Below are 18,222 nucleotides of genomic sequence, written 5' to 3'. Positions count from 1 at the left end.
AGTCTCGCCTTCGCCCCTGAGCTCATGTAACGTTTCCCCTCTGCTCTCAGGAGAAGCTGGACTCGGACCTGGAGGACGCCGTGAGCCCCGTCCTGGACCTGGACCCCAGTCTGGACATGGAGGTGATGGAGCTGATGTCGTCCGCGTCCCCGCCTCCGTCGCTGCTCACGCTGGCGTCCCCGAGCCCCACGATGGTGCTGCCGCGCCGGGGCAAAGGCCGGTCCGCGCTGAGGTCGCTCCAGGCCGGGTCCCGCGCCCAGGACGACCTCACGGCGCGCCTCCGACAGTCGCCCTTCTCCACCGAGGCGTCGCCCGAGAACTCGCCCAACAGGCTGCCCATGACCCCGCCCCCTCTGTCGCCGCTGACCCCGCCCCTCAGAGCCTCGCCCTCCAGTCGGGAGAGTCCGCCGCTGTCCAGGGTGAGTTTGACTGAAATAAGGAAAAGTCGTTTAACCCCTTAACTCCCACCTGCACCGCGCACATTTTCTCCAGTTTGGCTTTACCCCAATCCAAAAGCTTCTGGAAAAAAGCTGTGAAAATAGCGACAGAACTGAGACGAAAACAATGATGAAGATTTGACAAAAAAGTGAGAAAACTTTGACAAAAAAGTGACCAAAAAACGACCCCAAAAATGACAAAAAGAGACAAAAAATGGATAAAAAATGACCCGAAAATGTGACAAAAAATTGACAAAAAAATGACTAAAAAATATAACAAAAAATGTGGCAAAAAGACACAAAATGACCCCGAAAATGACAGAAAATGTGACAAAAAATGACAAAAATTGTGACAGAGACAAAAAATTGACAAAAAATGACTAAAATTGTGACAGAGACAAAAAATTTACAAAAAATGACAAAAATTTACAAAAAAATGACAAAAAATATAACAAAAAATGTGGCAAAAAGACACAAAATGACCCCGAAAATGACAGAAAATGTGACAAAAAATGACAAAAATTGTGACAGAGACAAAAAATTGACAAAAAATGACATAAAAGTGACCAAAAAATGACAAAAAATGGCAAAAATAACAAAAAATGACCCAAAAAATGACAAAAAAAACCGACAAAAAATGTATTAAAAAATGGACCCAAAAATGACAAAAAATGACAAAAAATTGATTAAAAAATGACAAAAAATGATTTAAAAAATTACAAAAAATGACACAAAATGACAAAAAAGTTACATAATGAGTTGAATAACCCCCCCAATAAAGATGGAAAAAAATCTGATAACGTGAGGATCCATTTAGTTCTGTAGATCTTAGCTTTCAAATGAGGTGTTACACTGGCCTGGATTTGGGTAAAGCTGAACTGGAGAAAATGCTCTCGGTTCAGGCGGGAGTTAAGAGGTTAAACAGAAATGAGGAGAAAACGGGGAATAAATTGAGGAAAAAATATTAGCAATTAAAAGGGTGGCGGGGAAGTCATTTATTTGAGCTGAAACAAGTCACTTCCTTCAAACCTTTTTAAGTTTTTTAAGTCTGACACAAAAGAATGTAGTATTTTGCCACTACAATGAGTAAAACCTTCCGCCGTGGTGTAAACCCTGTCATCAATATCTTATGTCTCGTCCACAGCCGCTGATCCCAACCACCGTGATCCCCTTCACTCCCAAAATCGGCATGGGAAAACCAGCCATCACCAAGAGGAAGTTCTCCCCCGGACGAGCGAGAGCCCGACAGGTACAGAGCTCTGGTGGCGCGGCAGCTCAGACTGTGCTGAAGTCTGAGAACCCGCATGGTCTAAACCAGGATTTCCCCAGTATTTAAGCTCCAGCCCATATGCTTCAATAGATATTCAATAGATACAGCCACTAGTCTCCCATTGAGAAGCCTTGGACTTTAGACACGTTAAAACAACTTTAAACACTTTCTACAGCTCATTATTCCTCCTGTGATAACGCTGGGTTAGTCACAATTAAAGAAACCAGGCTGGTTTTCGTAAGAAGAATTTTAGAAATCTCGTTAGCATTGGAGCTTCGTGAGCTACATGTCACGCAAGGGCGGAGTCTACAGAGAAGATCCCGCCCTTATGCTCTTTTTAGGAACATGCTTCGTCAGAGCTGGGGAGTGGGAGTTTCCCCCTTGAACGTGGTCATTATGGTAAATGGGGAGGAGTGAGGAGGAGACGTCTCTTCTTTTTAACGCAGTGGACAATGGTTATTCTTGGTTAGCCCTATTAGCTTGTTACAATCGTCTACAGCTCATTGTTGATGAAACGTGAGCAATAAACCACAAACCCGGCTCAGTGTGTGATCATCATAAAGGCTGCTTTTTGTAGTTCCCGGCTTTATTTACTTTATTAGTGCATGATACTTTTAACAGGATCGATGCGAGCTAGTGCTGGTTGCAGCTGGTTGGCTGCCAGCGGATGCTAACCATGCTACGATCGGCTACAGCCATGAGCCATAAACTTCAAAATCAACAAGCCCAGCTCAGTGTGTGATTATCAACTTCGACAAAAGTTCAACGATCTTTCAACTCTAACGTTGGACGCGCGTCATGAAATCTCAAAACGCGCAGGATCTCACTACGTCCACCTTATATCCAGCGTTTACCTTAAACCAGACGCTTTGACGTGTTCGGTGTAAACGTGCCATTACTGTCACTTTACTTTACTTAAGCCCTCTAAACCGAGACCAGCACATTCTGACCCCGTCCCATCTGTTTCCCTGTGCAGTGTTCGTGGTGGAGCAGCCGCAGAGCCGTCAGCCCACCCTCGTCGTCTCAGGACTCTGGTGACGGGTGGGACAGCCCCAAACCGCGCTCGCAGGACTCTCCTCTGTGGGGCATGAAGACGGTAAACGCAAACACACCCTTAACCCTCTGACACAGTGTGAGCGCTGTCTGACCGGAGTCTCGTCTGCGTTTAGGGCCGAGGCTCGGGGTTCCCGGGCCGCAGGAGGTCCAGAGGAGGAGGCATCGGGTCGAGAGGCGGCCGCGGGCGGAGCCGGCTCAAGACGCAGGACAGTCTCACCATTTCACCAGGAGTGAGTCGTTTTCTCCTTTTAACGTCCTGGTCTTACCTCTGTCCCGGACTCCCCGCCGTAACCTCTTAACTCCCACCTGAACGGATCCTGTTTTCTCCAGTTTGGCTTTGCCCTAATCAAAAAGCTTCTTGGGGAAGCACCGAAATAGCCACAAAAAATGAGAAGAAAACAAGGATGTAAATTCAACAAAAATGTGACAAAAATTCAACAAAAATGTGACAAAAATTCAACAAAAATGTGACAAAAATTCAACAAAAATATGACAAAAATTCAACAAAAATGTGACAAAAATTCAACAAAAATGTGACAAAAATTCAACAAAAATGTGACAAAAATTCAACAAAAATGTGACAAAAATTCAACAAAAAGTGACAAAAATTCAACAAAATGTGACAAAAATTCAACAAAAATTCAACAAAAAAGTGACAAAAATTCTACAAAAATTCAACAAAAATTCAACAAAAATTCAACAAAAATGTGACAAAAATTCAACAAAAAGTGACAAAAATTCAACAAAATGTGACAAAAATTCAACAAAAATGTGACAAAAATTCAACAAAAATGTGACAAAAATTCAACAAAAATGTGACAAAAATTCAACAAAAATGTGACAAAAATTCAACAAAAAAATGACAAAAATTCAACAAAAAAGTGAAAAAAATTCAACAAAAAATCAACAAAAATGTGACAGAAATTCTACAAAAATGTGACAAAAATTCAACAAAAAAGTGAAAAAAATTCAACAAAAAAAATGACAAAAATTCAACAAAAAATGACAAAAATTCAACCAAAAAATGACAAAAAATAAAATAAAATAAAAAACATACAAAAGGTGACACAACACAGCAACAATGCGAGGAAAAAGATCAGTTTTGTGGGTCTTAGCTTTCAAATGAGGTGTTACACAGGCCTATATAATGGCCAAAGAGGGCAGAAGACATTAAAGTGTCACTGACTGTGTTTCAGGGCGGATACATGGAGTCGTTCCAGATGAGAGACGAGGAGGATAACTCCATGCACAACACGGTGGTGATGTTCTCCACCTCGGACCATTTCACGCTCAAACAGGTAAACACACGCACAGACCTAAAGGCGGCGCTTTAGCTCTGATTCTGACTGTCGGCCTTTTCCCCAGGACATGTGCGTGGTGTGCGGGAGCTTCGGTCAGGGCGAGGAGGGCCGGCTCTTGGCCTGCTCTCAGTGCGGACAGTGCTACCATCCGTACTGCGTCAACGTCAAGGTGCGTCAACTCCTCAAAACTGATTAAAAAGTAGAAGAAGTTTGCCACAGTTTATATTCACTGACAAAGGAACAGTCTATGCTTTGTGAAGTAGATTGAGTAGATTTATCTTTCTATAAAATACTTTAGCAGTTCAAACTTCCCCGTTCTTTCAGATGTATTGCTCCAGGATTCTGTAAAATGTCAAATCAAGCAACAACCCGAACACATTTGTGACCCTCTCTCAGATCACTCGAGTCATCCTGACCAAGGGGTGGCGCTGTCTGGAGTGCACGGTGTGCGAGGCGTGCGGCGAGGCGAGCGACCCGGGACGCCTCCTGCTGTGCGACGACTGCGACATCAGCTTCCACACGTACTGCCTCGACCCGCCGCTGCACACCGTGCCCAAGGGCGCCTGGAAGTGCAAATGGTGAGAGGAAAAGCCCGACATATTTACATCGAAAACCTGCATCCCTGTCTCGTACATGTAGAAGGAAACAGTTTTAAACCAGGACTAAACCAGGAATCACTCCGGTCGTAGAACCCAGAGCGAAACTAAACCAGGACTAAACCAGGACTAAACCAGGAAGAAACTTTAGTTTTTAGGCAAACTGAAAAGCAAAACCAAGCCGTGACAACAAGAAAGATGTCTTTTCCTTTAGCGTCAGACCCGGAGGCGGAGCTTACGTGCTGTTGGGCGGAGCTTATGTGCTGTTGTTACAACTTTACAGCAGCTGCAGAGAGGGGAATATCCAAGATGGTTTATAGAAAAGTGAGCCTCACTCTGTGTTAGACTTTGTTGGTACAGTTTTGGTAAATGATCAGTGTCAGAGTGAGGCTCACACCATGTGAGGATCTTTGACGTGTGGAGCTTTCGCTTCGTCAAAGTGCAGTGAGTTTAGAAAAGTTTATCTGAAAGAAACCGTGTCCTGATGTGGATCTGACTCTGCAGCTCAGGAGGGAATAATGTCCTTTCTCTCTTTTATCTCTGCTTAAGTGGAAATTGTGCTCAAAACACGAAGTTACAGGCGACGCTGCTGCACTGCTGTTTTCGGTCTTTTTCCTGAATGATGCTTTTTATACACGTTATTTTTATTGAATTTAAATAACATAGGTATCGAAAAAATACTGTTAAGAAACCGGTACCGAAAAGCAGGTATCTTTAAAGTAGCGGGATCGAAAAAACCGAGCGGTACCCATCCCTATTCTCAAGTCTTCTCCCCGTCCCGCAGGTGTGTGTGGTGTGTGTGTTTTGTTGTAACGTCTTCTCCCCGTCCCGCAGGTGTGTGTGGTGTGTGTGTTTTGTTGTAACATCTTCTCCCCGTCCCGCAGGTGTGTGTGGTGTGTGTGTTTTATTCTAACGTCTTCTCCCCGTCCCGCAGGTGTGTGTGGTGTGTCCAGTGCGGCTCCACGTCTCCCGGCCTCCACTGCGACTGGATGAACAACTACAGCCTGTGCGGGCCGTGCTTCAGCCTCGGCCGCTGCCCCCTGTGCCAGCGGCCGTACTCCCAGGACGAGCTGATCCTGCAGTGTCAGCAGTGCGACAGGTAACGTCGCCCGCTCGTCTGCGGCCGCCGCCCACAGATCATTCCTCATGTTCCTCTGTGCAGGTGGGTCCACGCTCTGTGCCACGGCCTGATGTCGGAGGAGGAGGTGGAGTCCACGGCCGACGAAGGCTTCAACTGTTCGCTCTGTAAGAACCACGGCAGAGGAACGTTCGGTGAGTCCTCCCTACAGCAGCGTCTCTCCTCAAGTCCTCCTCAGTCCGTCCTGTGTCTGTAACTCACGGTTTGTTTGTTTCGTCGCAGCTCGGTCGGACAGCTTCGACTCCCCGTACATGGCTCAGATCATCTCCAGGTTCAGGGAGCCAGGTCAGTGCCCACAGGCTTTAACCTCTTAACTCCCACCTGAACGAATCCCATTCTCTCCAGTTTGGCTTTACCCTAATCAAAAAGCTTCTTGGGGAGACAAGCACCAAAACAGCCACAAAAAATGAGAAGAAAACAAGGATGTAAACGCAACAAAAAAATGACAATACTCAACAAAAAATGTGACAAAAATGTGACAAAATTTGACAAAAATTCAACAAAATTTGACAAAAATTTGACAAAATTTGACAAAAATTTGACAAAATTTGACAAAAATTCAACAAAAATGTGACAAAAATTCAACAAAATTTGACAAATTCAACAAAAAAGTGACAAAAAAATCAACAAAATTTGACAAAAAATCAACAAAAAAGTGACAAAAATTCAACAAAAAAGTGACAAAAATTCAACAAAAAGTGACAAAAATTCAACAAAAAAGTGACAAAAATTCAACCAAAATGTGACAAAAATTCAACAAAAAAGTGACAAAAATTCAACAAAAATGTGACAAAAATTCAACAAAATTGGACAAAAATTCGACTAAAAAGTGACAAAAATTCAACAAAAATGTGACAAAAATTCAACTAAAAAGTGACAAAAATTCAACAAAAAGTGACAAAAATTCAACAAAAAGTGACAAATTCAACCAAAATTCAACAAAAAAGTGACAAAAATTTGACAAAAACTCGACAAAAACTCAACAACAAACAACCAAAATAAAAAAAATAAAGCATAAAAAAGGTGACACAACACAGCAACAACGCGAGGAAAAAGATCAGTTTTGTGGGTCTTAGCTTTCAAATGAGGTGTTACGCAGACCTATATAATGGCCAAAGAGGACAGAATGCATTGGGTTCAGGCGGGTGGTAAGAGGTTAACCGCTCCTAACAACTGGAGTGCACAGATCTTTAGCACAGATCTTTGTGGTCCGGAAAAGTCCATCCCCGAGCGTTATAATGTCAGTTCTCCTGGAATGATGAGACGTTGTGTTTCAGACCTGAAGACCTACACCCAGGACGGCGTCTGCCTCACGGAGTCCGGCCTCTCGCACCTGCAGGCGCTGGTGGAGCCGCTCACGTCTCCGCGTCGATACCGCAGGTCAGTGTCTCCTCAGACTCCGCCTCCGCTTTGTCCTTTCGCATCGTCACGTTTCCGCTTAAACCCGCAGGAACAAGCCGAAGCTGAAGCTGCGGATCATTAACCAGAACAGCGTGTCGGTGCTGCAGACGCCGGAGACGCCCACGGAGCCGGAGCCCCCCAGAGGTCAGCGCCAGCACTACACAAATAAACACGCCTTACAAACGTGGAGGACTGAGGGATGTTTCTGTTTGTGCAGATCTGGACTGTGAGATGAAGTCCGACTCCAGTCCAGAGCGAGACCATCCTCACGAAGACTACGGACTGAAAGAACCGGAGACGGCGGACGGAAAGAAGCGCAAGAGGAAACCCTACAGGCCCGGTAATGACCACACACTGTTTCAGTAGAAGTACTTGGATCTCTGGATCAAATGCACTGGGACAGTCGGAGAACAGATGGAGACGAGTCTTTGAACTAAACACGAATTTTGCTGAGTATGAATTAGGGTATGCCGATATGCCGTCAAATATATCGTTATCGTGATATTTGTTTGTAATATCGTGATACAGATTTTAGGCCATAATTGACAATGGACAAATTTCTTAAAAATCCCAGTCTTACACCTATACATGCCTTTCAGTCATGCTACAACATGTAACAATAGCTCTCTATAAATGAAAGAAAACTTATTGACAGTAGTATTTTTATGTACTCGTAATCATTGCTCATAACAGTAAAAACACGGCCCCAGAGTTTACGTGAAGAAAACACTGAGTCAGTGATTAAAGGGGGGTATTATGCAAAATGGACTTTTTCAAGCTTTACATCATGTTATTATGTCACTCCCTCATTAAAAAACATGCCTGAAGTGTTGCCTTGGCACATTCACGTATTTTTGAGTAATCTGTAAAAACTCTGATGGCGGCCATTTTAGGGATAGGTTTGCCTGAGTCCTCCTAGGAACGCCCCCACCTCCTGGAGACGCCTCCGAGCTTTCGTCACCAGCCGAGTAACCAACCACTGCTCCTCAGCAGAACCCCCTCCCCACTGATGCCACAGACAGCGTGTGGAGGGGGCGTGTCTAAAGGCTCAGAGGTTCTTAAAGAGACAGAGGCCTATTTCAAGACATTCTCTACAGCCATTTTGAGAGAGACATTTTATACAAGGCAGTTATTCTAATTTACTCCATTTACAGACCAACAGAAGGTTTGGTCATCATTGTAGTGTGATATAGACTGGTGCTATGTGATTGAAAAAAGCAGAATACCCCCTCTTTAAGACGTTAGCATGCTACCGGTTAGCATTTGGCTTCAACAGCTCAGCTCTGAGAGAAAGCCCTGAACCAAACTCCAAACTTTGGCTACAACTGTTACTGTAGTATTTCCTCAGTGTTCATAGATGTGAGCCACACATCTGTTTATCGCGTTGTCATTGGTTGACAGTTGCTAACCGTTAGCATGCTAACGTCTTGAGCGGCTTAAACACTGACTCAGACTGAGACACTGTTCACATGACAAACTGTAAAGATCACAGAGAAAAGGTTTTCTGTTCCGTTTGATGTGTTCATTTAGTCTTCAGAGTGAATCAGATCTTTAGTAAGTCCTGCTGTAGCTCCACAGACAGAGCTGCTTCGTCTGTGCTATATTTGCTGCTTATATCACATAAACGTGCGTCTCTGTGGCCGTGTTTTTACTGTTATCTTCAGGAGCAATGATTACGAGTTCATAAAAATGTCACTGTCAGTCATTCGTCTTTTATTTTCATCCTGAGTAGAGATATTGTTACATGTTGCAGTACTGCATAATTCTACTTCAGTATTCAAAATGGTCGCTGAATTTAGCTTATTCTAGGTATGTTCGGAATAGGTGAGAAACACCCTTTAACCTCTTAACTCCAGCCTGAACCGAGAGGATCTTTTTCTTCACGTCATCTGATTTTTTCCCCCCATAATTATTTTGTTGGGTATTCAACTCATTTTTGTAACTTTTTTTGGTCATTTTTTTTGTTATTTTTTTGGTAAATTTTGGTCATTTTTTTGTCAATTTTTTATCACATTTTTGTCTTTTTTTGTCATATTTTTTTTGTCATTTTTTTGTCTTTTTTTAAACATTTTTTTGTCATTTTTTGTTACATTGTTGTCATTTTTTGGTCAAATTTTTATCACATTTTTTGTCATTTTTTCGTCATTTTTTATCACATTTTTCGTCACATTTTTGTCATTTTTTCGTCATTTTTAATCACATTTTTGTCATTTTTTCGTCATTTTTAATCACATTTTTGTCATTTTTTTGGTCATTTTTTCGTCATTTTTTAATCACATTTTTGTCATTTTTTGTCAATTTCTTGTCAATGTTTTCTCACTTTTTTGTCACATTTCCATAATTTTTTTCGTCTCGCCAAACTGGAGAAAATGTGCTCGGTTCAGGTGGGAGTTAAGGGGTTAAACTAAATTAGAAACTTTCATTTTAAGTTGGATAAAAAATCTAAAGCTGCAGAGACATGATCTGAAGTTTTCTGCACCAGAGGGAGCTCAGTTTAATGTTTTTGATTAAACTGTGTGGTTGATTTTTATGAATATTTCATTTTCGGGGGTGGGAAGTGCAGGGACTTGTTTCTCTTGGGACTTTTCTGATCAGTTTCTTACAGTTTAGTCCAGTTTCTTTAAAATAACCAAATCCCATGTGATTCCTGTGTGGTGGGAAAGCTTTCAAATGCTCAGAACTTCTTCGTTTTGTTTGTGGTGCTGAAATAACCTCCTCTGCTCAGGAATCGGCGGCTTCATGGTGCGGCAGCGTGGAGGCAAAGGCCCGAGTCGCATCAAACTGTGCCGCAGCGACTCGACCGACGTGTACCCGGGCCGCGACGACGGTGAGGCTTCAGGAGCGCCTCATCCTCTCATGTTTTAGATCCGCCTTTTCACACTCTGCTTTCAGACGGAGACGCCATGGACACGTCGGCCGACCACGCCGCCGAGAAGGTCAAGAAGAGGTACAGGAAGAAGAGAACCAAGCTGGAGGAGACGTTCCCTTCGTACCTGCAGGTCCGCTTCACGTTTTACAATTCACTCTCTTTGTTACTGCAGCTTCATCATGTCAGCGTCAGTATTTTTCCTTAAACATGTAACAGATTTACATTGAAAGGCTAAAGTGAAGTTTGCTGAGTGTTAACCCCTTTTTACCCCAGTCCAAAAGCTTCTGGAAAAAAGCTGTGAAAATTGATGAAAAAGTGGCAAAAATGTCACAAGAAATTGACAAAAAATATATGAAAAATTTACAAAAAATGGACGAAAAAATGACAACAAATTGACAAAATAATGGCAAAAATTTGATTAAAAAAATGACGAAAAAATGACACAAATGTGACAAAAAATGGCAAAAATTTGATAAAAATGGATGAAAAAATGATACAAATGTGACAAAAATGTGATAAAAAATTGACGAAAAAATGACAATTTGATTTAAAAATGGATGAAAAAATGACAGAAATGTGACAAACATTTGATAAAAAATGGACGAAAAATGACAAAAATGTGATTAAAAAATTAATAAAAAATGTGACAAAATTTTTTTACAAAAAATTAATAAAAAATGGACCAAAAAATGGACAAAAAAAATGGCAAACATTTGATAAAAATGTGACAAAAAAAAATGACAAAAATGTGATAAAAAATGGACGAAAAAATGACAATAAATTGATTTTAAAAAATGACGAAAAAATGACAAAAATGTGACAAAAAATGGCAAAAAAATTGACGAAAAAATGACAGAAATGTGACAAACATTTGATAAAAAATTGACTAAAAAATGACAAAAATTTGATTTAAAAAATGACAGAAATGTGACAAAAAATTGCAAAAAATTGATAAAAATGGATGAAAAAATGACAGAAATGTGACAAACATTTGATAAAAAATTAACGAAAAATGACAAAAATTTGATTAAAAAATGACGAAAAAATGACAAAAATGTGACAAAAAATGGCAAAAATTTGACGAAAAAAATGACAGAAATGTGACAAACATTTGATAAAAAATTGACGAAAAAATGACAAAAATTTGATTTAAAAAAAATGACGGAAAAATGACAAAAATATGACAAAAAAATGACAAAAAAAATAATAAAAAATTGACGAAAAAAATTACAAAAACTTGACGACAAATGACAAAAAAATGACAAAAATGTGACAAAAAATGACAAAAAAGTTACAAAAATGAGTTGAATACCCAACAAAAAAATGCTGGGAAAAAAAATCTGATGACGTGAGGAAAAAGATCCTCTCTGTTCAGGCGAGAGTTAAGAGGTTAAACGACCTCAGCAGAAAGTTTAGTTTCAGTTTTATCTTCTCCTAAAGGTCTCTAACCTCTTTCTGCAGGAGGCCTTCTTCGGTCGGGACCTCTTGGACCGCAGCCGCTTGATCGACAGGAGGGCGGGACCGGAGGCTCCAGCTCTCGGCCAATCGGGAACGGCTCCTTCCTCGGGCTCGGCCAAAGGCCCCGCCCCCGTTCCCCATGGCCACGCCCCTCAGAAGCAAAGACCGCTGCGTAAGTGTTCGCTCACGGAAACAATCATTCAGATTCACTTATATGAATATTAATCATAGTTTCACACCAGAGCAGAGGTTTTTTTAAAACAAGGAAGAGGGAAAGCTCGTCATTATGTCACGTCCTGCACTCGAGTCCAAAAGGAAAGTGAAATAATGAAATCTGAATAAAGGATAGAGCCAGGTTTAAATTTATATATTTATTTATTTTTTACATATTAGATGCTTTAAAAATCTAAGGGATTCAGGTTTTTCCAATTCTTGTTGAGTTCATGACTGGAAAGTTTGGAGTCTGTTGGAGCCACTTAAAAGAAAATGGGATTTTAAAAGAGAATTTACCGAAGAAATTCACAGAGAAACAGTCGAGGTTTTAACTGTAATCCAAATATGGTCATTTCCTGTGTGGGAGACGGCAGCGGCTAAAGACGGGAGAAATATACACAGGGCTCATGTGCAGAGAAAGGGACTAAACTGTAACAACATCTGCACTTTATCTTCTTCCTCCTTCTACTTCCTCTTCTTCCTCTCTCCTCCTTCTTCTTCTCCTTCTACTTCTTCTACTTCCTCTTCTTCCTCTCCTTCTTCTTCTCCTTCTACTTCCTCTTCTTCCTCCTCCTCCTTCTTCTTCTCCTTCTACTTCCTCTTCTTCCTCTCTCCTCCTTCTTCTTCTTCTCCTTCTACTTCCTTTTCTTCCTCCTCCTTCTCCTTCTACTTCTTCTACTTCCTCTTCTTCCTCTCTCCTTCTTCTTCTCCTTCTACTTCCTCTTCTTCCTCCTCCTCCTTCTCCTCCTCCTTCTACTTCCTCTTCTTCCTCTCTCCTCCTTCTTCTCCTTCTACTTCCTCTTCTTCCTCCTCCTTCTCCTTCTACTTCTTCTACTTCCTCTTCTTCCTCCTCCTCCTTCTCCTCCTCCTTCTACTTCCTCTTCTTCCTCCTCCTTCTCCCCCTTCTTCTACTTCCTCTTCTTCCTCCTTTTCCTCCTCCTTCTACTTCTCCTCCTTCCTCTTCTTTTTCTCCGTCTTCCTCTCTCCTCCTCCTTCTTCTACTTCCTCCTCTTCTTCTTCTCCTTCTTCCTCTCTCCTCCTCCTCCTCCTCCTTCTTCTCCTTCTCCTCCTCCTCCTTCTCCCCCTTCTTCTCCTCCTTCTCCTCCTCCTCCTCCTCCTCCTCCTCCTCCTCTTCCTTAGTCGCTCCATAAGACTCCACACTTTACAGGCTCCACTCAGCCACATTAGGAGGGATTTTCAACACAAGGTTCTTACAGATCTGGTTCCTGACAGATTGATTGACCTTTGAACCCAGTGGGACAGTGCATATACGGGTAGTTTAGAGCTACAGAATCAGGTGTGTCATTGTCATCTCATTCATTGGTTTGTGGCCCGTGTTCAGCCGTGTCCGAGGAGGCGCTGCTGGATCTGTCCGACGTCCTCAACACGGACCCGAACATTCTGGCCACGGGACAAACAGGTAACGCCCATCCACCGCATCCCCACCGCATCCCCACCACATCCCCATCAATGTCGTTAGAAATGATAGTAAATAGAAAGTATAGTAGTAGAGCCCAACATAACTTCCCCCTCATTTTCAACAGTGTTCGCTGTCCCACAGACGATGTTGCTTTAATCTGATAACCACATGCTATGAACTGAAGCAAAGATCTAAGTCTCTGCTTTCATTTAAAAAAATAACTTTTATTATAGGTTTAGCAGCTATGTTTTAATTACCTTTTTAGACTTTTTGTAAAACAGTCCTTTTAACCTCTTAACCCAGTTTCTTTACCCAAATCTAAGCCTACAGGCCAGTGTCACATTTTTGTACATTTTTGGTCAATTTTTGGTCACTTTTTCATAATTTTTTTGTCAGTGTTTTATAAATTTTTTTCCACTTTTTTGTAAATTTGTGTCCATTTTTTGTGACTTTTTCATAATTTTTTCGTCCAAACTTTGTCCAATTTTTGTAAATTTTTTGCCACTAGTTGTAATTTTCTGTCAGTTTGTAATTTTTTTTTTTTTTTACTTTTTTATCATTTTTTCGTCCAAACTTTGTAATTTTTTTGTAATTTTTTTGCCACTATTTGTAATTTTTTGTAAATTTTTGGTCAAACTTTTTTTTACTTTTTCATCATTTTTTCGTCGGTGTTTTATCTTTTATTTTATTTTATTTGTACTTTTTTGTACTTTTGTTTTTGTGTCCATTTTTTGTGACTTTTTCATCATTTTTTCGTCCAATTTTTTTCAATATTTTGTCAATTTTTTTCTTTGTCACTTTTTTCAAGAAGCTTTTAGATTTGGGTAAAGTCAAACTGGAGAAAATGTGCCCCTTTCAGGTGCGAGTCAAGAGGATAAGCAACATTTCATAACATTTCGAAGTCTATAAAACATCTCCAAACCAAACTGCGACTCCCGACTTAACATGAAAGTTTGAATATCTTCTATCACCTTTAGGTCAGTTCCAGGGCGAGCGTTCTCCGTCTCCGTTTGGTAAGACTCGCTCCGGACGATTTGCTTCTTAGAAAAACCCTTTTAGCGACACTTTCCCTCTTCCTTCTGTAGCGTCACTCTTCCACCTTTTACTAAAACCTCTTCTTCCCCTCTAGAGTCCTGCTCCTCTGTGGCTCCTCCTCTCGCTCCTTTACACGGATTTACAGCTGATTCTGTTTCTTTTTCTGTGGTTTTCGTTGCAGCCGGTTTGGACATCAGCCCCATGGACGCCGGACGCCCCCAGCGCTCCGTGCAGGACGAGCCGCTGGACGCCATCCTCAGCCCCGAGCTCGACAAGATGGTGTCCGACGGTGAGATGTTTAAACTTTGGTTCCCAGAGGTTACTTACCAGTTACTTAATGCTAATGTTTGCGTGTCTCTCCAGGCGCCATCCTCAGCAAACTCTACAAGATCCCAGGTGAGTCTTTTTTTGCACGTCCTTTTTGTATCTCGTTTATCATAAAATGGCGGCTGTTTGACCTGTGCGAGTGTTTCATCAGAACTGGAGGGGAAAGACGTGGAGGAAGTGTTCACCGCCGTCCTCAGCCCCAACAGCAGCGGCCAATCAGAGGCTCCGACCGGCAGCAAGCCCCACCCCCAGGCCCCAGGTAAACGAGACGCTGCAGAATGTACAGCATAATTTACCTCATGACTCGTAGTGTAGATAATTTTGGCCCCAAGACCGAGCCCTGGGGGACTCTCTGTGAATCCACATCCATTTTTACACATTGAAATCTGTAGTTTAGATAGATTTGCAACCAATGATTAAGGAGGCTAAATGTGCCAGATTTACTCACAGTATAATCAGTTTGTTGCACAATGTGGCTACGCTAGTTCCTCTGAGCAGAAGCTGTGGGCGCTAGTACTTCCTGTTCGTATTCATTTCCATTAAGATTAGCTTAGACCAGTGAGTTCCTGGTAGAAATATTTCCATAGAGGAGACGTTTATTTTTGTATGGATCAGTGAGTTTGTCTTGAAGCTAAAGGCTAATTTAACCTCTTAACTCTCGCCTGAACCGAGAGGATCTTTTTCCTCACGTCATCAGATTTTTTTTTCCCATCATTTTTGTCACTTTTTAGTCATTTTTTGCTCACTTTTATTTTATTTTTTTTCATTTTTTCGTCAAATTTTTATCAAATTTTTGTAATTTTTTTGTCACATTTTGTCTTTTTCTTTTTTTTTTCGTCAATTTTTTATCACATTGTCATTTTTTGTCACATTTTTGTCATTTTTTGTCAAATTTTTATCAAATTTTTGTCACATTTTTGTCATTTTTTGGTCAAATTTTTATCACACTTTTGTCACATTTTTTCTAATTTTTTGGTCATTTTTTTGTCACATTTTTGTCATTTTTCGTCAATTTCTTGTGACATTTTTGTGACATTTTTGCCACATTTCCATCATTGTTTTCGTCGAGAAAATGTGCTCGATTCAGGTGGGAATAAAGGGGTTAATGCATTACACAACTTGAAATAGTGCCTTTATATATATTTTTTTATAGCATGTTAGCCTTTAGCTTCAAGACAAACTATCAATGTTCATCATGATTTGAACACAGTAAATGATCATCGACCGGGAACTCACCGCCCACAACATAATCTTTAGAAAATATGATTATTATTCCAGGAAAAGAATACAGACAGGAAGTCCAGGCACTCACACCTTCAGGTCAGAGGAACTAGCATAGCCACACCGTGCAACAAGCCAATAAGCCTAAATTTGAAAATACAATCTTTAATTAAGCTCCTCCCCCTCTGTCGTGCGGCAGGAGGTCCGTTCCCGCGCCTCCCGCTGATGAACGGCCTCATGGGCTCCTCCTCCCACTTCCCCGGCTCTTCTCCCATGATGCCGATGGGTCCTCAGGCCACGCCCCGCTTCAGGATGGCCCCGCCCCACCCCTCCGGCCCCGCCCCGGCACTGCAGGGCCCTGCCCACCCCGCGCAGCCGTCCAATCAGGCGGAGGACCAGGACGTGCTGTCGACGGCGCAGAGGGGGATGTTAAAGTGGGAGAAGGAGGAGCCTCTGGGGGAGAACGCCACGGTCGCCCCGGTGCTTTACTGCAACATCAAGTTCCCACAACTCAAGGAGCAGTATCCAGGTGAGTTCACTCTTTAACTCACGGAGCAGTATCCAGGTGAGTTCACTCTTTAACTCAAGGAGCAGTATCCAGGTGAGGTCACTCTTTAACTCACGGAGCAGTATCCAGGTGAGTTCACTCTTTAACTCAAGGAGCAGTATCCAGGTGAGTTCACTCTTAAACTCACGGAGCAGTATCCAGGTGAGTTCACTCTTTAACTCAAGGAGCAGTATCCAGGTGAGTTCACTCTTTAAGTCAAGGAGCAGTATCCAGGTGAGTTCACTCTTTAACTCACGGAGCAGTATCCAGGTGAGTTCACTCTTAAACTCAAGGAGCAGTATCCAGGTGAGTTCACTCTTTAACTCACGGAGCAGTATCCAGGTGAGTTCACTCTTAAACTCAAGGAGCAGTATCCAGGTGAGTTCACTCTTTCTATAAGTCAAGGAGCAGTATCCAGGTGAGTTCACTCTTAAACTCAAGGAGCAGTATCCAGGTGAGTTCACTCTTTCTTTAACTCAAGGAGCAGTATCCAGGTGAGTTCACTCTTTAACTCAAGGAGCAGTATCCAGGTGAGTTCACTCTTTCTATAAGTCAAGGAGCAGTATCCAGGTGAGTTCACTCTTAAACTCAAGGAGCAGTATCCAGGTGAGTTCACTCTTTCTATAAGTCAAGGAGCAGTATCCAGGTGAGTTCACTCTTAAACTCAAGGAGCAGTATCCAGGTGAGTTCACTCTTTCTTTAACTCAAGGAGCAGTATCCAGGTGAGTTCACTCTTTAACTCACGGAGCAGTATCCAGGTGAGTTCACTCTTAAACTCAAGGAGCAGTATCCAGGTGAGTTCACTCTTTCTATAAGTCAAGGAGCAGTATCCAGGTGAGTTCACTCTTAAACTCAAGGAGCAGTATCCAGGTGAGTTCACTCTTTCTTTAACTCAAGGAGCAGTATCCAGGTGAGTTCACTCTTTAACTCACGGAGCAGTATCCAGGTGAGTTCACTCTTTAACTCAAGGAGCAGTATCCAGGTGAGTTCACTCTTAAACTCAAGGAGCAGTATCCAGGTGAGTTCACTCTTTCTATAAGTCAAGGAGCAGTATCCAGGTGAGTTCACTCTTAAACTCACGGAGCAGTATCCAGGTGAGTTCACTCTTTAACTCAAGGAGCAGTATCCAGGTGAGTTCACTCTTAAACTCAAGGAGCAGTATCCAGGTGAGTTCACTCTTTCTATAAGTCAAGGAGCAGTATCCAGGTGAGTTCACTCTTAAACTCAAGGAGCAGTATCCAGGTGAGTTCACTCTTTCTATAAGTCAAGGAGCAGTATCCAGGTGAGTTCACTCTTAAACTCACGGAGCAGTATCCAGGTGAGTTCACTCTTTCTTTAACTCACGGAGCAGTATCCAGGTGAGTTCACTCTTTAACTCACGGAGCAGTATCCAGGTGAGTTCACTCTTTAACTCACGGAGCAGTATCCATCTTTCTTTAACCCCTTAACTCCCACCTGAACCGAGCACATTTTCTCCAGTTTGGCTTTATCCCAGTCCAAAAGCTTCTGGAAAAAAGCTGTGAAAATGGCAACAAAACTGAGACGAAAACAATGATGGAAATGTGACAAAAAAGTGACGAAAAGTTGATTAAAAAGTGGCAAAAATGTCACAAGAAATTGACAAAAAATGTATGAAAAAATGATAAAAATGTTTTAAAAAAAATGACAAAAATGTGATACAAAATTGACGAAAAAATGACAAAAAAAATGTGATAAAAAATTGACAAAGAAATGACAAAAATGTGATAAAAAATTGATGAAAAAATGACAAAAATGTGATAAAAATTGACAAAAAAATGACAAAAATGTGACAAAAAATGACAAAAATGTGACAAAAAATGATAAAAATGTGACAAAAAATTACAAAAATTTGATACAAAATTGACGAAAAAATGACAAAAAAATGTGATAAAAAAATGACAAAAATGTGATA

General features: G+C 41.6%; 1 protein-coding gene across 1 annotated transcript in view; it reads left to right on the top strand.

Annotated features, from left to right (window-relative positions):
* The window catches only part of LOC306977863 (histone-lysine N-methyltransferase 2C-like), a 99,848-nt gene that overhangs the window by 32,461 nt on the left and 49,165 nt on the right, over positions 1-18,222 (top strand). The window contains exons 20-41 of the mRNA XM_079576302.1: positions 51-419; positions 1,582-1,686; positions 2,684-2,803; positions 2,877-2,993; positions 3,960-4,061; positions 4,129-4,233; positions 4,461-4,642; positions 5,595-5,759; positions 5,823-5,932; positions 6,021-6,083; positions 7,076-7,178; positions 7,249-7,343; positions 7,417-7,539; positions 9,925-10,026; positions 10,092-10,198; positions 11,530-11,698; positions 13,082-13,159; positions 14,137-14,172; positions 14,376-14,483; positions 14,558-14,590; positions 14,673-14,780; positions 15,942-16,271. Coding sequence (XP_079432428.1) covers positions 51-419; positions 1,582-1,686; positions 2,684-2,803; positions 2,877-2,993; positions 3,960-4,061; positions 4,129-4,233; positions 4,461-4,642; positions 5,595-5,759; positions 5,823-5,932; positions 6,021-6,083; positions 7,076-7,178; positions 7,249-7,343; positions 7,417-7,539; positions 9,925-10,026; positions 10,092-10,198; positions 11,530-11,698; positions 13,082-13,159; positions 14,137-14,172; positions 14,376-14,483; positions 14,558-14,590; positions 14,673-14,780; positions 15,942-16,271 — 2,830 coding nt within the window. The remainder of the gene's footprint in view (positions 1-50; positions 420-1,581; positions 1,687-2,683; positions 2,804-2,876; positions 2,994-3,959; positions 4,062-4,128; positions 4,234-4,460; positions 4,643-5,594; positions 5,760-5,822; positions 5,933-6,020; positions 6,084-7,075; positions 7,179-7,248; positions 7,344-7,416; positions 7,540-9,924; positions 10,027-10,091; positions 10,199-11,529; positions 11,699-13,081; positions 13,160-14,136; positions 14,173-14,375; positions 14,484-14,557; positions 14,591-14,672; positions 14,781-15,941; positions 16,272-18,222) is intronic.

The sequence above is a fragment of the Gobius niger genome (assembly GCF_951799975.1).
Source record: "Gobius niger genome assembly, chromosome: 18".
NCBI classification, from domain to species: Eukaryota; Metazoa; Chordata; class Actinopteri; order Gobiiformes; family Gobiidae; genus Gobius; species Gobius niger.
Note: the sequence above shows the minus strand (reverse complement) of the source record. Positions and strands in the feature narration are given on the sequence as shown.